Here is a 21,364-nt window from a genome sequence, read left to right on the forward strand (position 1 = left end):
GATTTCATGGTCATTCATCCAATCTTCTTGAAGATTGTTTCCAGTTAATTTTTACAACCTAGTGTGAGTAACAGACAGTTATTCACAAAGCCTACTACAAAGAACTAAACCAGACACCTAAATTTAAAATCCTAACTTCCCTCTGTAGAGAAAATTAGACTTTTTGATTAAATTCTCTGAGTATTCCTTTAGAATTTCTTGGACTAAGTAAGGTGGTTAAATGGCAAATTCCACATGCACCTCTTCTAATATATCACACCTGCTACAAGTTACAGTGCACACAATTCCTTATATTTTATAAGGAATTTATAAAAATGCTTGCTGTTATTGCTTGCTTGTCATGTATGGCAGCTGTAAACTCTTCAAGAAGATGTGTTCGTTGCCTGTTGTTTTCCTGAGCGGGAAGAAGCAATGTTCAGATAATTGCATATCAAAAAACAATTACAATAAATGTGCAGGTTTTGACCTATTTTCCATATGCAGTCATGGTTTCAAATAACATTACTTCTGGGGGTCTAAGAATGTGTCATTTTCTATATTTTATTTTTTATTCACATGTGAGTGCTCTTATGTTCATTTAGCTGACAGACTAGAAAATTCTCTATTCAGAGAAGACTAGCTCAATGGCTGAAGAAATTTTTAATTATGTTCAAAATCTATCTTTTGGTAGTTGAAATAAATATCATGAAATGAGAGGTACACTTCTAGTTTTGTAGTGATATTGGCTAGAAATATGGTCCATGGCTTTTCTTATGCCAGAGCAAGGTCTTAGGTGAAAGACTCTGAGAATCTGAAGATTTATGGAAAACTGGGGAGGGGATGGAAGGTCTTCACTGAGTGTAAATAGTTACAAATAACCACAACACAGGATATAATGATTCCTATATTGAAAAAATATATTTTTACTTGTTTTCTACCACAGAGTCAGTTATAATTTGCAATTTTTAAGATGGGCCTGTCTACAAAATGGCAAGTAGTCTGGCTAAAAGAGGTAAAGGGGGAAGGTGCTCTTCTTTTGGAATCAGATTACATTAAAAGAAAATTAAAAGAAAAATGTGAGAAGGATTTGCCTAGTACTTCAGTTAACTATTTGGAAAGGATGTCTGGAGAGAGGAGATGCAGCCTTTCCAGAACTCATAATTCATTATTTAATAAAGCTGGATGGATAATGTAACCTGAAACCACATAAAATTTATGTACAGGAAATATGGATAGTCCTACTTTTAAAAAATGAAAAATTTTCAACAGAATTTTCATGTTCAAGTTAACCACATCCAATCAGGAAGGAAATTTTCATGGTTTTTATGGTGTGCACTTCTGGGCTAAAGCATGATTAAAGCAGATAGTTCTCATAAAGGCATGTTGTTTCATGATTTATTGGAATACTTGTAATGTGTTGTGATTTCTGTTTCTGATGTGAAGTGGGCAAAAGCAGATAAGATAAAAATTCAAGGGTTCTGGAAAAAGAGCAATAAAATAATTTAAATATTTTCATTTGAGAGTATCTTGAAACAGAAGGAACTCTCTTTGTTTGAAGATCAAAGAGAATGGAGGGGAAAATAATGAGTAATGTATGGGAAAGCTTTAGGTGCTTCTATTTTAACCTATGCTAAACTTTAGTAGGGAGACACAAAAGCCAGGAGAGCTGAAAATAATAAATGGATGCATTTGCCACAAAGCACAGAATTAGGCTACAGCACCCAGTATTTAAAAGGATGGTACAAAAAAGGTAGGGATTGATATGCCTAATAATAAATTTCACACTTGTATACCTAAAACTATATCAATTTTTATGCTTCAAAACATCACCAAACTGTGATCCAGATGGAGCCAAAAGAAGAATTCCTTCAGCATCATGAATATTAGTATTAATTATTTCTGAAGGATATGACATACAAGCATATATTTGACTTGGAAAAGGCTGTTTAAGATCTGACTGTGCCTGCTTTCTATGCACAATGACAATAAGCTGAATGAAATATAAAATACTGCTTTTGTCATGAGAAAGTAGATGGTGTTTTTGGCATTCCACTTGGGTTAGAAGAACATCAGTATAACATGCTTGGTCTTGGAAGGAAGAGGAGATGGGGACTGCAAACCAGAGAAAAGCTGAAAGCTGAGCTTTACATTGTGACTCACCTCTCTCTCCTTTTTGGCCTTGGAGGTATTCCCCACGACAGTTACAAAGTTGAATCATAAAGATTCCCAAACCTGAGGATTTGGAAGTAAAAGTCTACTCTGTATAACATCAGTCTTGCATATTTTCTTTGCTCCTTTAAGAATAATGGGTATCTTTACTGTACAGATACCCACTGTGTAGGGCTTGCTGTAGAGACAGTTACAAACAGAATAGCCAATCACAGTAAAGGGAAGTAAATTAATGGCAGTGGTCCCTTGCTCCTTAACCCATATTTTAGCTTGTTCTAGTAAAACTGCTGGTGTCTCAGGTTGCTTAGTATTCTATCTTGCAAGTCTTCAAGAGGTCTCAGAAAGTCTGGGAAAAGCAAAAGGCAGCAGGACTTCAGAAGATGAACACATAATGCCATCTCCCTGTAATATGTGCCTGCACAAATGCTGCTCGTAATTCTCTTCCTCTTATGGGGACACAGTGCTTCTCTGAGCTGAGGTAAGCTTAAAGTCTAAACCTGTTTGCAGCTTGGGCATTTCAGAGTGTGGGGCTGTTTCCTAGATACAATTTGTGTTTGTCTGTGTCAAAATGTATTTATAAGTTATGAAAACATCAGTAGAATTTATTTTGCTGGCAGAAGTTTCACTGATAACTGTGCAGAGTAAAAATGCTTTTTATGTTAGTAAATCCACTGGGTTAAAGTGTGGGTGTCCATTAAGGAGCCCTTAGAGCTACTACAAACAGTCTGTTTGCTTGTTGTTCCTTCAGATCCATATTCCTCTGCACAGACTAATTCCTGTGCTAGAATAACAATGAAGATAGAAGGACTAGCAGATAAAGAGCACAGTCATTGTCCTGATTCAAAAAATCACATAGGGCTTGAGTACTGTGTTCTCAAAGAACTGTGCCATGCAAATGGAGTTACAAGGCACCTGTACATGATTGCAGAAAACAAACCAGTTAAGATATGCTGTGCATAAAATAAATCAAATAAAGTATTTTCATTTGGTCTAGAAATGTACTATATTATAGTTGAACAGCCAGAAAATAATTCATTAATCTGTGAAAAAAAAATGAATCATGGAAATACCTCAAATTCAGCAGAGCACTCCAAACACTGTAGTTTGTTTTGCCTGCTTACAGGTGGAAGTGGGTGTGTATCTCACTGAGGAGAGGCAGGGTTAATGCTCCTCTCTGCTCCATCCATTAATCAAATTTCGTTTTCACACTCATCTGTATAAGATTGTGTAGATATTTGCAGTGTGACCACCTGTTTTATTTGATCCTAATCTCCTCAGCAGCTGTGACTGTACTTATCATCAAGGCCATAGAAATCTCAAAGGTAAATTTAAGAATACAAAGCAGCACCATTCCAAAATTTGTCACCTTAAAAGTGAAAAGATGAACTATCCATTCCTGTGATTATTTCGACTACCAAAACTCTATAAACGTTCCCATATTTACTGGGAACTTGCCTGATTTTGGTAGGAGGTTTAGGTTAGGGCATGTGTATTAGCTACCCTCCCACCTTTTCCCAATCTTTAAAGAATCAGTGCTGTGACTGTTTGGGACATTGAGCCATTTCTGTAAAATGACTTAGTCCTGCTGCCCTGGATTCTTGCTTGTTTTGTCTCTATTCATGTCTTTCTCTGCACTTCTTGAAACTTGGTCTGCTCTAGAAGACATAATGCAAACCTGTTCTGCCTAAGCAATACAGTTACTTTATGAAAATGGTAAATATTGTGTTAAGCTTAGGTCAGCCCTCATATCTTAGGGAAATGATACCTGTGCACACAAAGTTTCTCGGAATCCTTCCTGAAGAGATTGTCTTCAGGCTGATTAAAATAATACAGGCAGTGCCAGCTGTGCTGTGCACACAAGGACTCTGTTGTTCATTTTTGAATTAGTCACCCTCACATGGTTCATGATCCTTTGTACAAATACACACCACCGAGATGAAGGCAACAATATTTATAGTACTCCAACATAGCCATTTAGTAAGATAGATAATGCACAGAAATATATATTTTCTTTATGAATGTAGCAGAAGTATGTAATTGTGATCAGTCCTGCAAAACTCAGCTAACCTAGTAATTGAAGCTGGTTTTATTGTATTTAATAGCCTTAGGATGCATATAGTAGGTGTATTAGGTATTGTATTTTATTTTATTGACAACTCATTGACAGTCTGATTTATCAGCAAACTAGGCATTGCTATTTTTGGTAATGTCACGGTATCATGGAACCAGTATTTGTTAAAATATGATTCTCATTTTCTCTTTCTAATGTCAAAGTGTCTGAGCTACTGGTTTTCTGATAACTGAGAATTGCAATAATAAATATAGTAGTGTGTTTTGGCCATTGAGGTCCGAAGATTATGAATATATAAAGAGATAAACAGGTCTGAGAATGCTTTTGCCAGCTCTTTTAAGTATAGTTAAAATTCTAATAGTTTATGTTGCAGAACTGTGAAATGACCTCAACATAGTCTTGAAATTTATTAAGTAAATAATATAGTGATACATTGCTTGGTAATGATTTTCCCTGCGCTGGCATGTTGGTCCTATCAATCAAAACTTGTAATTTAATTTTAAATTATGAAGGATAGGAAGGAATATGTCAGTTCATGTAGTAAGCATCTCTAAAGTAGTGAAAAACAAAAACTTCTGTCATCAATTTAAAAGATTATGATCTTTTAAAAGACAAAGATCTGAAAAGAAACTTAACTGAACTATAACGTCTGAGTGCAATGCAGTTCCTGTAAGCATTTATAAGTCTTCCACATGCTTTGACTCAAACTCTGCATTAGTGAGGAAACAAGATGTTATTCATATAGTAACCTATAAGACTTTGCTGTTTAACAAAACCCGAAACAATGCTTAGGGAATGATTTTTTTAAATCTTCCAAAGTGATGGTGTTACACTTTACAAAGTCTGCAGATTTTAGTCACACAAGAATGATTTAAATCAAGTTTGAACAGGGCTTTTATCTGATCTGCCTGGAAGCTGAAAATACAGTATCTACGTGTAGGGTCTCTTTGGAAAAATAGTTTTGAAAACAAATTATGCTACAGAGACAGCCACTCTGTCCAAAATAAAGGCATGTGTAAGTCAGTTGTTTCTTTTCTTTATTGTCAGTGTTTCTCAGTTTCAGGAATAAATCAAGAAGCTCTGTAGTTGGAGGATCTATAAACTGAGAAAAAAAGATCATCAAAGACAAGAAGCAATTGATACCTATGAGCAAGTAGACCAGGACACTTCTCATGTGATGTCAGCATTTCAGCACAGTCTGCTGCCAAGGTGCCTGTAGCAGTAGGGGGATAGCCCTGATGATCTAAGGACTAGGCAAGGTTTGTGGAGTCATTATCCTCATAGGACTATGATAGGTGAGGAGAATAGATGAACCTTCACATCCTCGCCACATCTAAAGCACAAATAGCAAACACCAAGTGGCTGAGAACAATTTCTGTGAGGCTGTATAAATTATGTTGCATAGTTGAGGAAAACTTCTTTGTGAAGAAGGCTTAAGGAATGTTTGAAGAAAGCTGATGTATTTATATGTGGCTGGCATATCAGGAAGGGTAAAGATTCAGGGCTGGTCTGGAGCTTCAGGGAGGACACCAAAAAATCATCCCGGTGGAAAAGATGGAGAAGGAGCCTGATATGAAGATGAGAAAGGGTTGATCATACTTGAACATAACTGTGATTTAGATCTGTTGGAATATCTGTGTAGTAAATTACAGAACTGCAATTTGCATCCAAGTACTGTGATTATAAATTATAGCTTTTCCTTATGGACACCACTAAATAGATACATGTGTTACCTAACAGAGTGTTGGTAGAATGTAGCAAATACACTTCTGTTGCTTGGTCTCTTATAAAAGCAGGAAAGTGCTCTTGAAGTCCAACTGGATTTTTCTCATTCTTTGTTAATCAATTAGTTTCCTGTGTCCCAGATACAACAGCTGAAAGTGGTATCTGCAGTTAGCACATATTTTAACTGCTTAAAGCATCCCCTATGTTCTTGTCCAGTTATACGTAACCTGAATTTATTGCTTCACTTCTGGAAGCAGAACAGGAACCATCAGAAGTATAAAGAAAGGGTTGATTTCATGCCTGAGGTGCAGTGAAGCCTGTGCAAACAGCAGAAGCTCTCAGGTGCAAGCATCAGGCAGTTTTAAACATGGTCCTGGTACCTAACTGAGATGAGTTTGTGTATAAAAATGAAGTAAGCCATTTGTTTAAAAATCCCTAAGATTCTTAATTGTATATCTGGCTGAAAGTATCAAAATCCTAACATGTCAACAGAGCTAATACATCTACTGCAGCATTTGTCCCAAAGTCCTTGGTTAGATTTTTTTGTTGTTGAATTCAACACCTTGGCTCTTTGGAGTCATCAGTTGCCCATGTCCCTTGGTGAGTCCAGCTGAGCAGGCCTGGCCTGAGCTGTGATACTCAGCTCAGCTGCCTTGGCCATTTTCTTCTGCTCAAGACTGGAGGCAGAGAATTGTCTTGTAGATAGAATACAAGAACAGAAGCAAGGAAAGCTTGATCCCAGCTTGTTGTTATTCTATAAAGAGATGAAAAGGAACTACACTGCCTGCTAAGGCAGGCAGAGACATGTACATAGCCAGCCTTGAGAGCAAAGAGTAACCTGAGGGTAGGATGAAAGATCCACCTGGCCTAGGATCATGCTTCCAGTGTGGCAAACAGCAAGGTGGAAATAGGAGAAAGCAGCACAGTCAAAGTGACATTCATTCCAGCCTGCAATGATTTACAGCTTATGATCTCTCTGAGTGGAATGTGCTAATCCTCAGTAGGTACTGCAAGACCTCCCTGTCCCTACTTTGAGCTTTTCCTGCCTGAGTCAGTTTTTATTGTTCCTGCAGTTCTGTGAGGAAAACCATCTTCAGGAATATGAACATTTGCATCATACAGAGCGGGAGCAGTGGGTTAAAAAAGTGCACAACAGTGGAATTTACTCTGTGGGCAAGACAGGACATGAGCAAAATGTCTTGCATATAGTATCTCAGGTTGGAAGGGACCCATAAGGATCAGGTCCAACTTCCATGTAACAGATCAATCAGATTTTCCCATATAATGTCTTCTTCAAGCTGATTCTGCAGCATATACTTAGTGTGAATGATGGATCTGAAAGAAATGGAAAGAGTCTGTCCACAAAAAAGTCTGTATTTGGGGATGTTTTGATGCTCTGAGAGGCTGTTCTGCTACTCATGGAGTAGAATACTATGAAATCAGGTGCTACATTCTGTACAGCTACACAGTCCAGAATTCATTATCAGGTTCAGTTTGCATTTCTGTAGCTGGACAATAGGAACATACTGATGCATTTTGTAATTGGATAAGAGAATACGGAGAGTAAAGTTTAAAGTTCTTTAAAATGTGGCAAAAAATGAAAATTGATGAAATTTTTGAATTGAGGTTCAGCTTGAAAAAGTCAAAATAGTGTGAGAAAAAGAGAAATGGTACTTGCAGAGCAAAGGCACTGGGCAAAGGTCTTAGTGCTAAATCACTCAACAAAAAGTGGCAAGGTAAAACTTGCAGCTCAAATTACAAGACTTCTGAGAATTGTAGGAGAGTCATTACTTACAAGGTCATTTTGCAAATTTAAAGTGCAAAATGTAATGATGAAACAAACATAAGTATGAAGTATCCTTAGTGGGGAGGGAAAAGCAGTTGCAAACCTTTCATCAGCACCTGGAGAATCACTTTGGCAGGTCAGAGATTTTATTCAATATTTTTAAAGACTGCATTAGAGCCTGGTAAACTGCACTGTTAGGAAGAAAGAAAACAGTAATTTTGGTATCAAGAAAAATGTACAGTGCTAGTCAATTAGTAATTAATCCATCTAGTGTAAAGATTCTGTGAGAGAGGATGGCATTGTGGCCTTTGTGATCAACCTCTAACCTCAAGAACAGTTAATCAGGCAGGCTGATCCAGAGCAGAGCATTCTGAAAGTTGCTGCTGCTCAGGCTGGCAAGAAATTGCTATCAAAGAGCCTCAAAACTGGTGCTGTCAGTCTTTCTGGATATCAGTTTTCCTGATATTCCTGTGAAAAATTTGTTTTCCACACAGATTCCTGTGTGGTTGGATGAAGGGGACATGTGTTGAGTGTGTTGGCAGAATCAGTGAGGAATCACAGGGTTGGGGGTATCTACTCTGCTGACAGTCCATCAGCTCCTCAGTAAACATGCTGTGATGTTTAAACAGGAGCCCAGAAATCCCATTCCATAGCAGTTCCCCATGAACTGAGAGGCTAGGCTGCTTTGTTCTGTCGAGTTCATGCCACAGACCTGCAAAGAAGCTGGGCATTTTTGGACTTCAGGAGCCTGAGAGTCCTGGTTGTTGTTATTCTGCCTCATGGCTGCGGCATCTGAAGTCTAGACACTTGCCTTCCCCTTGGGTTGCCTAGGAGCCCCGCTGGCAAGCAGGGAGTGAAACAGGCTCCTTGTAAAACCTTTCTGCTGTAGTGCTGCCTGGTTTCATCAAAATCAAATAATCTCTCTCAGGTATTTCAATCTTGAATTGTCAGTCTTGCAGACCACCAGCCTGCCTGGGAATTTGGAACTGGCTTTTCACAGATGAGATTGTTTTCAAGACACTAGCTCATAAACTTAGCACAAATATCTCAGGATAACTAGAGGAGGCATATCTCCTGTTTATAATTGGATGCAAATTTCCTTTCCTACCTAGGCATCTGAGAGTACTCTCATATAGAGCTTTCAAGGCCATAGCTGATCTCTGGTATGGATTTGAAGAATTACCAATATTTTTAAAGATTCATCCTCTGACATATATTTCAATATATATATATTGATAGGACTGATAAGGTACTTCTGAGGACAGGAATGAGCTCTGTAGAGATAGTTTCATGTCAGTAAGTATTAAATTGTTCATTTCTTTTCCTGGTATATTCTGTATCCTGTATTATTTATATCACTATGAGCATATATGTCAGAATAAGTGCTCAATTTCAAATTGTTAAAATAGTTTAGCAGATAATAATGGGGCTAGAAGGAAGATGAGCATAAACCTGAAACTACTATATATTTTGTTTCTAGAGTGAGCAGCCTCAGCACATGGTGTCTTTGATTGTTTTTAACTGCTTCTTTGAAAAAAAAAATCTTCCTCACTCATTTCATGCTGCATCTTCTGTTATCATTAGACTTAGTAACTGATAAAAGTTTCTTTATTGTGTTATGAAACAATTTTAATGTATATATATGGGATTTTGGAGGAAAAAAAACCACTGGTCTTCATCTTGGAAAAGCAATGACCATGTACCTCATCAAAGGCAACATAAAATTTTATATCAGTGATAAAATAGGGCACAGAAGAATGCTAAATGTTCTGAATAGCAACTGCCTGCTCTTAGTGTGCTGGGAGTTAGATTTGAGGTGGCTTTATGTCTTGTGTGTTAGATTTCTGTGTTTCCTCTGGCATAAATTAATCTTGTCTCAAAAATATGAAGTCAGAGTCTGATTCTGTGACTCATTATATAGGATGACAGGAAACCCTAGCCCAAACATAAAGGGTTTAGAAAGAGCTGTTATTTGACTGTTCAATCTGAAAGACAAGCTTCAGAAAAAGACTTGGAAAATAAAATTTTAAGTTATTTAAATTGTTAGGAGTAACTCTGTATAACCGCTGACATTTGGCAAAACATGAAATCCAGCAGCCTTTATTATGTTGAATGCCAACAGGAAGACCAGTTGGATTTGATGGTGTTAAAGGTCCTTTCCAACCTAAATTATTCTACAATATCCAATAAAGCCAGAGGATCAGCTGAACCAGCAGCCATGTAGACAGACACTGGAATCAATTCTCAAATCTCTCAAATTTTTTTTTCTGGATGGGAGGTAGGAATAAATAAGATACCTTGTGCTTCCCACTCGACTGGTTACTGATACCAGCACTACACGAGGTTATGTGGAGTTACCCAGCAGGATGGAACAGACAGGGCAAATTCAGCCCTGCTGTTCATCTCTGCATTGATTCTTGTGCAGGCACCGAGGGAAACCAGAACGTGTCCGGTCCCTGTCCTGTCCTCTGCTGGTAACACCATAAAGATGACACTAATCATTGTGTCTTTTTGGAAATTCTTGTTGCTTACAGGCACTTTGATAACATCATTTCAGTAGAAAATGTTCTATAGTTTGAAAATCATATGTCACAATCCTGTTTGATATAATGAGATTTTTTTCAATATAAGAAAATATTTTTATTTTATACATTTTTTGTACTATTATTGCATACTTGAATACATTTGTGATTTATAAAAATGTTTTCATTCACATACAGTCTTCTGTTCCTCTAAACTCTTGGTTACTGTCCATTGATGTACTAATATTAATGTAACAAAATGCAACTGAGTCTCACTACTGTAATAGTGGTATTGTCATTGCCTTTGAAAATTGCTAATTGCAGAATTACAATTTTTTCTCAATTATCTTTGCAAGAGAAGAAATGTTTACTACAGTTAGATAAAATGATTGACTTTTATCTGAAAGTTTTGTTTCATCTCCAATGTAAAAATATTTTCTGCAGTCTATCTCTCAAGAGCAGATTTAATGCAGCTTTCCTAATTAAAAAAAACCCCAAATTGTTTAGACTGGAATTTGACCAATCTCTTAAGCAGATGAAGGTGTGTTTAAAATAGATTTATATTCTAAATGTGCACAACATAGAAATTCTGCAGTAATTTAATAATTTAGAAAAACACAACAGCAAAGAGCACACTTTTCTGAAAATTGGGAGAAATAGGAAAATTTTCTTAACACAGCCCTTTTTTTGCCATCTGCCATGTGAGTTGACCTTATAATTCTTTTAGAAACATTATAATACAAAGAGTTTGAATAACTATATTTTAAGCATATACTTTCAGACTTTTTATATCCATATAATCTACTTTACTGTTTTAGTTTCTTGAGACTTTGTTATACAGTTACTTCTACTTTTTCTCATTATGATTAAGTAGTTTAAGCAAGTTATCCCTTAATTCACAAAGTCCTTCTTACACACTCAGAAAATATTATTTCCTTGATTTTGTTGTTACAGGAGTTAAAGCTACTTTGGTCACCTTAATTATATGTTTCCAGATGTTGTATTTCAAAGTTGAATTTTATTTTCAAATTTCCAGGCTTACTCTATGTTTTACAGTAGCTAATTCTTTCTAGTTTTTGCCGCCTAAAGTTATCCCTTAGATAGATCAGGGACTTTGCTGGTGAAAATGTGTGTCTGAATCTAAAATGGCTTGCAGGGAAGATAATACCTGTATAGTTTAATCACAGGAGCAATGAGTGAATGTTTGCAAGGCTTTGTGCCAGCAGCTTTCAGCTGACTTGCACTGCATGGGGAGCTTTGGAATGCCATTGCAGCTCACATACCTACATCCCCATCAGTCAGATTTTAGAGACAGATTTGAGAATGACTCCTCAGTGAAGTGCCTGTAGGGCCATTGGTGTCTAGGCTGCCAGTAGAGTCAGTGGGGATGTGGTCAGTGCAGCCAAGGGTATCTAGAGAACAGTTTTGCTGTCTAGTCCCTTGAGCAACTAACACAATGGTATTGAGGAAACTTTGCCTGAATGTTAGCATCTCGTGCTTATTGAGACTCCCAAGAAAATCAGAGACATCTGTACAGAGCTGGCAAGTGGGATGCATGGAAATGATCTGCAAGAGCACTGCACACTCTGCAGTTACAGGCAAGGGGCAGATGGGATATTTTTGGACACTAGATGCCTGTATGTGAATTGCCTCCACTGACATAATGACTCCTTCCATCAAATGTAGTGGAAATTCAGGAGTTTGCTCATGGAGACATGTGGTATTGTGATCTGTGACTGACTCACATCCATCGATGCCCCCAATTCTAGCTTGGCTATTAGGTGTGGTGTATGATAGGACAGAGGGGAATGGCTTCAAACTGAAATAGAGTGTTTAGATTAGACATTAGGAAGAAACCTTTTTATTGTGAGGGTGGTAAGTCACTGAAGCAGTTGCCCAGAGAACTTTTGGATTACTCATCTCTGGAACTATTCAAGGTCAGGTTGGATCGGGCTCTGAGCAACCTGGTCTAGTAAAAGGTGTCCCAGCCCATGGCAGGGGGCATTGGAACTCGGTGATCTTTAAGGTCCCTTCCATCTCAAACCATTCCATGATTCTATGATGATTCTTTTTCTTCAACTCCAGTCTGTCTCTTTTCAATTAAAATGTATTCTATGAATGAATTCTCCTACATCCTGATCAGGTATCACAGGGTAGATGCAGATGGGCTACCAAAATGTGTTACAGAAGAGGCTGAAGCAATATGTGATGCTTTTTGGAGAACTTATTGGTCTTGTCTCCAACACTGAAAACTTAGCTATGTGCATTCCTATACTTGGCATTGTGCATTCCTACTTAGTAGGAGATGCTGTTGGTTTTTACATCCACTAATAAATGAAGCGCTGCTTAAGTATTTATTTTTTTCTCTTTCAGTTATTGCAATGGATGTATGTTAGATCCAGACTGTGGTCTCTGCTACAAATTGAATAAATCAAGTGTTGTTGAGTCTTCGTGCATTCCTGTTGATAAAGATTCTACAATGAAAGCAGCTTGGGGCAGGTATGTCACTTGTCAAGATTTTTTAGCCTTGTGCTCTACAGAGAGTGTATTTTATGCTATTGAGAACCATTTTGCTTTTACAAAAAGTGTTAAATTCTTAAGATGTTTGGGAAGAAGAAAATAATTTGGCATTGTCAAAAATGGGTGATTACTTCCTAACAATAAATAAAAGCCTTGACCCTGATGTGTGCAGCCCTTTTGGTGTAGTCCGTCACTTAGGAAGCATGGCAAAAGTATACTAGAAATGAGGAAAATTACCTTTCCTTAATGCATTTGATTCATTTGAAGTGGCACATTCCCTAGTTATATACTTAAAGCCCTCTGAATTAATTTTCTTTTTAAATGCATTAATTAAGCCACACCTAATATTGGCCTACTAAAGAAACAATTAACTCAGCTGAATAAACTAAAATTAGCAAAATCTGAAAAGTTCAAATTGTCAAAAGAATGGGGTTTGGCCATAGATTTCTGTGATTCTGTGCCTGAAAGGGGTGTCATGCCATACCTTGCACTTGAGTGTAAAAACATGTGCATTCATAGGCACATCTGCAAAATATATCCCACCTCTTTCTTGATCAGCTCAAAAACTTCCTGTGAAGTCACAGCAACCTTCAAGTTTTCTGAAGTACTGACTATTCCTAAGGAATAGCTTTGTGAGTTGGAACATTGTCTTGTAGAGGCTTTAGGAATACTTTGGTAATGATTAGGGCTTGGATTAGGGTTTAGAATGGTTCAGAGGCACGAAGGAATTATGTAATTACTTCTGAGAAAACCACCTCGGCATAATTCATCTCAGCCACCCACACACCATGAACATACTTAGGGAATAGGCAAAGGTTTGTGTGGTGGTTTGGGCCTTTTTATTTTTTAATTAACTTTCATACCGATTTCTCAGAATTTAAACCAAACTGTCTCAAAGACACTGAGTCATATTGGACAGAGGTTGAAAAGTATGAAAATATCTACTAATAGTAGAATCATTAATTTAAAATTACTCTAAAATTGCCCTCATTTTGATTTCAGTACCATTAGGCCTAGAAATTAATTCCAGGTGCAGAAAAGAGAAGCTTATATTTTTTGTAATCCTAATTTAAAAGCGCGGTGATCATTTTGGGGTTATTGCAGTTAATAAATAACTGTGAAAATTACAAAATCTCATCTGACCTGCTTGTTCTGTGAATAACTTCAATGTCACATTATGGGACATACCTTGCATATTGCCTGATACCCTGATGTGATCTGCAGCATGTGGACTCTCATATTTGTAAGGTAACAGATGTCTCTTTGAATTCCAAGTCAACATTCATTTCCTATATGCTGTAGTTTTAAGTAGATTGTCTGTAATTAGCAGAATCACACCAGAATGCAGAAAGACATGCATGCAAACAAAAACTTGTTACGAATAGTTGATAGAAAAAATTAAACTGTATTTCATTAGCCAGTGCTATTGTTTAGCATGGTAAATGTGGGCATAAGCAATTATTTCATATTCATGATTCAGTCTCACATAGACTCTTTGCTGTACAGCCTATTGGAGCAAATTAGATAGGGAGGAATAAATATTTCGTTTTCTTATTGCAAAATGCAATCTTTACATGTGCAAGAATTCCATACCATGAGGACCCTGCTTAAAATCCTTCAGAAGGAAATGAAACAATTTTATATATGTTATATTGGTAGTCACCCCAGTGAAAGTCCTGCCTAAAAATGGAAAACCAATAAAATATCCACATTTCCTTTTCTAAACATTCATCACCATTTCTAGTGTTTATTTCATTAATTTCTCTCTTGCCTCCACCTTGTCTGTGTCATCAGGCAGTTTTCTAAAAGCTGATCCTTCAAGCTGTGCAATGTCAGGTGTCCCATTCTGTGCTTTCCAAGCCCTGTGGAAGAGGGAAGCATTTTGCCTTCTTTTCCTTCAGCTCCTTCTCTTCACAGATGCATATATTTCTGCTTACTGGCCCAGGGGAATCCCCATAGATTTTTGTTTCCAAGGGCTCACATTCACATACCACCCCCCAGCTCCATTTACTCAAATCCTGAGTCTGCTTTACAGCAAAATCAGTTCCACAAAGCCACAGGATTTCCCTGCCAAGGGAAGATTGCTGCAGGGAAAATAGCGTAGTTCCATCCTCAGCTGAGTCTCAGAGAAGCCAGAGGCATCTGCATCTCCCTGGCAGCATAGGGAGAACAAGTGCCTGAGACAAACTAACAGCACTGGTGAAGGAAATTGCAGCCCTTTCTTTCACAAAGTTACTTTGTCACGAGCTAGACATACAGGGGCTATTACTTTAAAAATGCACATGGCTTTGTCGTGATTAGAAAGTAGTATAATAATTGGAGAGATGATTTTGTGAGTTATGGAGAGCTGATAGCCATAATTATCAGCGGCCTCTTTTGTAACTCTTATATATCCTGATGGCTTCATGCATCTGATATTAGATGAATGAGTTTAAATGGCTTAAAATCTCCAGGGTTATGCTTGGCTCGTGGAAAATCTATTTTGCCATTAATTTTGCTCAGGAGAGAAGAAAGACCTGAGCTATTTGTTTGGACTTGTTGGAACTCGGATGTCTGAGCATTAGCAGAAGCAGCAGCTCTCACAATGTTGATGAAGGAGATAGAGAAACAGTTTCTCCTGGACTCAGGCTGACAGCATTTTACTGCTGCTGTGATCACATCTTGTTTATGATTTTCCTGCTGGAAAGCTGGGAGCTGCAGCCATCTGAACCCCAACTGTCCTGACATTTACTCAGGGGCTTATCTATTCCTGATGGTAACCTACCACCAAGGTGAGAGGTGCTCAGAAGCACTGACAGAGAAGGCCTTGTCATGTGTTTTTTAAAGCTCTCTGCAGCCATGCAGACTGACTTAGAAAACTTCTGTTTATGTATTTATAGCTTTGCACTGTTTTTCACTGTGGGTCCCAAGGTACTTCGATAGCACTGATGTAGTGGGCAATGCTTTGACTGTTACCATAAAATACTGTAATGCATTTTATTTCCAAGACATTTCCCCAGTGCCAGCCAGGTGGACTGGATACCTCCTCCATTGCTAATTGCATTTATTTGGTTACGATATGTTCTACATTGAGAAGTTCTGGGGAAGGGAGGGAAGAGAGCAGAGATTTCAGTCTCCTGTGGCTGCCAGCAAGGCTGTTTATATTGCTGTGGTTGTCATAGAAACCCAGGGAGACAATTAAAGCATCCACATATTTTTCAAGAAGAATATAGCATTTGGGCTCTGTTGAATGTTGGGAACTCAGTGGCTGGCAGTGGCCTTGGGGGAGAGAGAGACTGTGCAAGAATAAATCTGACCGAGTCCAAGTCAGAGCTTAAGCAGCATGGGTAATGTGCAACGGGTGTGCCTGTAAGATCATGCATGTACCACAAGCAGTAGAGATGCATTTTTCATTATTTAATCAGTTACATAAGCGTGAATGGTATTAGAATAACACGGAGAGGAGTGTCTTGCCCAGGGCACCAAGCACAGGCAGGTGCTTTGCTGCCCTTGGTATTTCTGAACCACTTAACAAAATAGCTGTTGACATACAAATCTTGCTGCCTCCAGCTTTGCCTAGGGACACATAAAAGATGGTTTTAAGACAGTGAGCAAGAATATTCTTAAATTATTTACTTTGTAGTAAAAGAAGAGCTGTATCTCTTCTTTCAGTGCTGTCTCATGGTTCTGCATTGGGACTGTGTTTTCCAAGATTTAGGGAGGTTTTGCACATAGCAGTAGCCACAGAAAGCCTTGCAGTTCTGTTCTTCATGAACATTGAATTATGAAATCCCCCATGAACTTAATAAATAAAAAGCATTATCTCACTTGTACAGATGGGGTTCCCATATGAAGCTCAGGTGGCACAACAGAGGTCATGGGCAGAGTACCTCTCTCAGCCAGGACAAAATGTAGAGGTGATCGCTTTCAAGGCTGTGCTTTCTGAACACAACCCAAAATCTAGGGGTTTCCCCCTCAATTACAATTACTCCCACAGTACTCAGAGAAATTTCTCTCTTGAAATTTCTCTTTGTGTAATTGCAATCAGTACTCCTAATGGTCAGCCAAAAATGAAGAAACTTTAAATTGCATTACTAGCCTTACAGTTGAAAGAATAACTGCAAGGGAAGGAGGTACTTACAGTGCCTTGATGTGACATTAACCTTGACACGAGTATGTTGTCAAGACGACAGCAGGCCCACAACTGAGCTGAAACACTCTCATGAGCAACTCTGAGCAATCTTCCTCTGGAGAGAATGATGTTGATTTTATACAGTAAACAATTATGAAGAAATAATAACATCATCATCAGATCAGAGACAAGCCTAGAGCCATCCTGTCCACACAATTAGCTGGCAGGTCTCCACAGTCCCCGAAGGAGAACGATTGGGAACAGAAATCTATAAAGAGAGAGGAGCTGAGTGATTTGCTGTTTTCAGCCATTTTCATTAACTTTGTTAGAAGAACATCTCCGTGCCAGGGGAGTTTAATGCTTCATGGAGAATCCTGCTTTTCTCAATATAAAGAAGCACTGCCCTCTCTAAGGACAGTCAGTGCAAAGGCCAGAGTGCAGAAGAGCTCTGTCTTTGGGAAGCTCTGTTTTCCTTCAGCCAGTGCTCTCCTGAGCATCTTCCTTCCATGTAAAATTAATGGCATGTTTACAGATGCTCAGTAATGCTGTTATGTTTCACTGTGTGCCTGTTGCTCATATCTGCTAGTTTGCTGAGGTGTTTAAATGTGTCTTGGAAGCCCATTTGGGAGAAAAGTGGGTTTGAATTGGCTGTGCACTGAGAGGAAGCGGGTCAGGCAGGCAGTCAAACCCTCTTTCCCAGCTTCAAGAGTGTGCCTAATGACCTTGGCATTTGAGCCTGGATGCTAACTAGATTCCACTGGTTAGAAAAAATAAATTCATGGGAGTTCATTAGCTGGATTCTCAGACAACAGATTGAGAGTGTTCTGGGGAGCTTTATATTCATGCAGTGCTACCTGTTATCTAATGCATAGCAGATGAGACTCTTAAAATTATTAGAATACTTTTTCATGGTAAGAACATTAGATTTTTCTAAAAATACCATGGTACTTTCCCCCCTTGTAGATAAAGACAGACATGTAAGTTCATTACACTTGTTTTGCATCATCAGATACATTTGTAAAAGTCACTGTGACTGCTTGACTAATGCAAAAAGAATGTATGTGCATATTTACACATTTGAAGACTGAGAATCTGTTTTCAGTGCGTCATGGGAAGCAGCATTACAGACCTCTGCTGTTACCACAGAAAGATTAGCTCCAGAGCAATCTTTCAGGAATTAAGTACTCTGCTGTCCATGGGTAGACATGGCTTGTTTTGTCATGCAGAAAGTATTGCTAGAAGATTTTATTGCTGAAATGATTATTTGAAGCCTTTCTGCAAGGGTTTGCATTGAAAATTCATGCTTAGTAATCAGCAGTAATTAGAAAAGAAACTAGTATTTCTCTTACCAAGTAGACAGATCAACAGATGAAGATTATACATAGGATTATGGTTCTCATATTTACCATGTAAAAAATGTAGTAGAAGGAGTAAATGATTCAGGAAAGTAGCAGGATCAAGAGAATATTCACATCTGCATGTATGTTGGCAGTACTCAGAAGAGTTGTGATTATAACCAGTAGTCCTGGAGAAATCTCTTGATGGACAATATGGTAAATGTTGGTTAAATTGAAATATTCATAACTTCAGTAGGAACCAGAACATAAAACACCCCCTCTCTGCCTCAATATTGTTTAGAAAAGAAAATCAAGATATATGCAGAATTGTATTCTGAGTGTCTTCCCCGGTGCTAGTAAGTATGAAAACCTGGAGCAGCTGTGTGGCAGGGCACAATGCTATTTGTCCTGTTTGGTTAGGAGTATGGACTTCAGCACAAAAATATCTAATATGTATTAGTGAGTTGTGTGAAAACAGAAATTAAAAGAAGATCTGAAACTGATTAGAGTCTTTGTCAGGCAAAACTCCAAGGCACGAGGTCTTTCCTGGGAGGAGGTCATCAGACGTGTAATCACAGTCTAATGGTTGCATATACCAGTGTGATTTGTAAAAGGGATGTAGAAGAGGAACTTAAGAAATCTTGTATGCATATTTTAAAGCCATTTCTGCCAACTGGTAAGAGCAAAGAGAAAGAATAGAAGGGTAAAGTAATATAGAATACTGTGTCCTTAATCCTTGATGAGCCATTCTTATTGGTGATGCAGGAGTAGGTAGTAAAATAAGGGGAATTTTTATGTTCAGATCCTTTCAGCCACTCTTCCTGCTCAAATCTTTAAGACATCAGACTTTAAAATTATTTTAAAAGGAAATTATTTCATGGTGGAGCTGAAAACCATAATAAGCTCCTTTAAGGCGTATATAAAGATGGTTAAGTCTATATATGTACTGAAATATTGTAAGGGTGTAATTAAGTAATTGAGGGTGGAATTTTATTGTAACTTTAATAGAAGATAATATTGTCTTTTTTTAACTGTGTAACTTGCTAAAGAGGGAAGACATTTTTTAGCTATTGTTATAACATAATTATACCTTAATGCCTGTACAAATAAAGTACTTTGTATATTGTAGCTGCATTTTAGGTTTAAAATAGTGACCAGAGTAACACAATAATCTAACCTGAAACTGTTTACGTTTCTTTCAGATAATTACTTAGGAATTACTATTAATAGCTCTAGCACAATATTTATACTCAACTAGTGGCAAATTCTGGATGTTTGTTATGTTTGTTATGTTCTGATGTCTTGTTATGAAGTGAATGTGTTCTGACTGGGAAATGTTTAGTTTTGATACTGAAGGCAGAATTTATTTGTTGGAGACACCCAGCACAAAATAGGATTTTAAAGCAGGGCTGGTTAGTTTGAAACATTGTCTGTACATTTGTTCTCTACCCATTCCTTTTTATTGCACTTTGCTGCTAAACATGCTTCTGGATCTTACTCCAGGTTACTAGTTAAAAAGCATTCTGGTAGGGAATGCCAGCTGCTATTTGGGTTACTTGGTACAACTACTTCAGATGCTTGTAGCATTGAGGTAATTGGAATTTAAAAACAAAAGTGGCCCTTGAGCTAAGACATTATCTATCAAATGCTGGTGTCTGGAAAAAATGGTTTTTTTAATGGAAAAATGTTTGAGTCAGTGTTCTTCACTTTAAAAATGGTCCAAAGAAGAAGATGATATGGTGTTCAAAATTTAAATATACATCTGTTGAAGAAGCAAGCCTTCAGCTTTTTTCATTCATTCTCTGGTCAGCTGAAGGGGAACTGAAGGGAAAATATTCTTGCTCCCTGTTTAAGAATCACGTTTGCTTCCAGCTGACAAAGGAGATAGGAAAGCAAAGGAGAAAAAATGCCAGTGTGTACGAGAGAATTGTCAGTCTCTCATCAGTGTGCTTAGTGTATGAGGATAATTCCCGCAGCTTTTCTCTCTCCCTTATGAAATGTACATTAGAGAGTCTTTTCCTGCCCATAGGAGCCTGCTGCTAATTAGCTTCTCCAGCTGCTCATCCTTGGGACAGATTGAGAGCCCTCCGTGCCTCCCTCCTGGCACAGCCCTGCTCTGCTCATCCGAGGGCATGCCAGAGGGGCAGGGCAGAGAGGGAGCGTGCAGGGAGCTACTGCTGGCACAGAGAGGGGGATTTCCCCTTCTGCCTTGGAGCTGAGGAAAGGGAACTGACTCATATTTGGGAGCATGTGGATTTTTTTTCTGAGGGGAGAATTTCCAATAGCTGTTTTTCACATTTATTTGGTTATTGACTCTGAAGTTTGAATTTAAATAAAAATAATTTGTGAAGACTGTCTCATAAGATTACTTTAGGCTTTTACACTGTGAAATGGATTTACTAAAATTAAGTTTTCTCTGTTTGGAGGGTGGAAAATATTTTGTAAAGACCCATGTGATATAGAGGATTTTTACTGATAAAGACCATTCAACAGGGCTCAACCCAGACCTCCATACAGCAGTTTGTATCTTTAACAGCATCCCTAATCCACATCTTACATACCTTTATTCCATACTAAGTAGTTCTTCAATAATCTCAACATTGGATACAGTAAAATTTTTGTATTTTCCCTTCTTAAAAGAATGAAGTTTTTCGATTTTTTTTTTTTTAGGGGAAAATAAATCAACACATTTCTGCAGTAGGGCTGTTGAATAACTCAGTATGTTTGATAAGTTTAAGTCATAGAAATTACTGTGTGTGCTGTTTGCATGTGTGGTTCATTTTCTTGAGAATGGAGGCAGCAACATCAATCCCTCACTGGCACAAGAGGAACTGGAATTATTGATACCTTTGATTTAAAGTCATGACCTTACTTTTACTCAGCTCTTTGGTTAGTGCAGGCTAGGAAGTGGGCAGTCTGTGAGGTGGCAGGTAATACTTCTCACAGCAGCACTTTGGGCATTTCTTCCTCCTTGCAGGATGCATAGACTTCCTTTTGTCCTGTAGCTTTCCACAGCTGTCAGTTACCTTTGCATAGATAATAGTAAGGGACATGTTTAAGGTTCTGCATGATTACTGAGCTCTTCAGACCTGTGATTCAGGTGGGGTGTGTTCCCATTGAGCATATTTTCTTGGAAAAATAACT

At 38.0% G+C, this 21,364-nt stretch overlaps 1 protein-coding gene across 1 annotated transcript in view; it reads left to right on the forward strand.

Moving 5' to 3' along the window:
• Positions 1–21,364, forward strand: part of SLC2A13 (solute carrier family 2 member 13) — a 138,680-nt gene that overhangs the window by 101,836 nt on the left and 15,480 nt on the right. Inside the window, exon 7 of the mRNA XM_068189716.1 lies at positions 12,626–12,751. Coding sequence (XP_068045817.1) covers positions 12,626–12,751 — 126 coding nt within the window. The remainder of the gene's footprint in view (positions 1–12,625; positions 12,752–21,364) is intronic.

Source organism: Anomalospiza imberbis, chromosome 5 (genome assembly GCF_031753505.1).
Source record: "Anomalospiza imberbis isolate Cuckoo-Finch-1a 21T00152 chromosome 5, ASM3175350v1, whole genome shotgun sequence".
In the NCBI taxonomy this organism is placed as follows: domain Eukaryota; kingdom Metazoa; phylum Chordata; class Aves; order Passeriformes; family Viduidae; genus Anomalospiza; species Anomalospiza imberbis.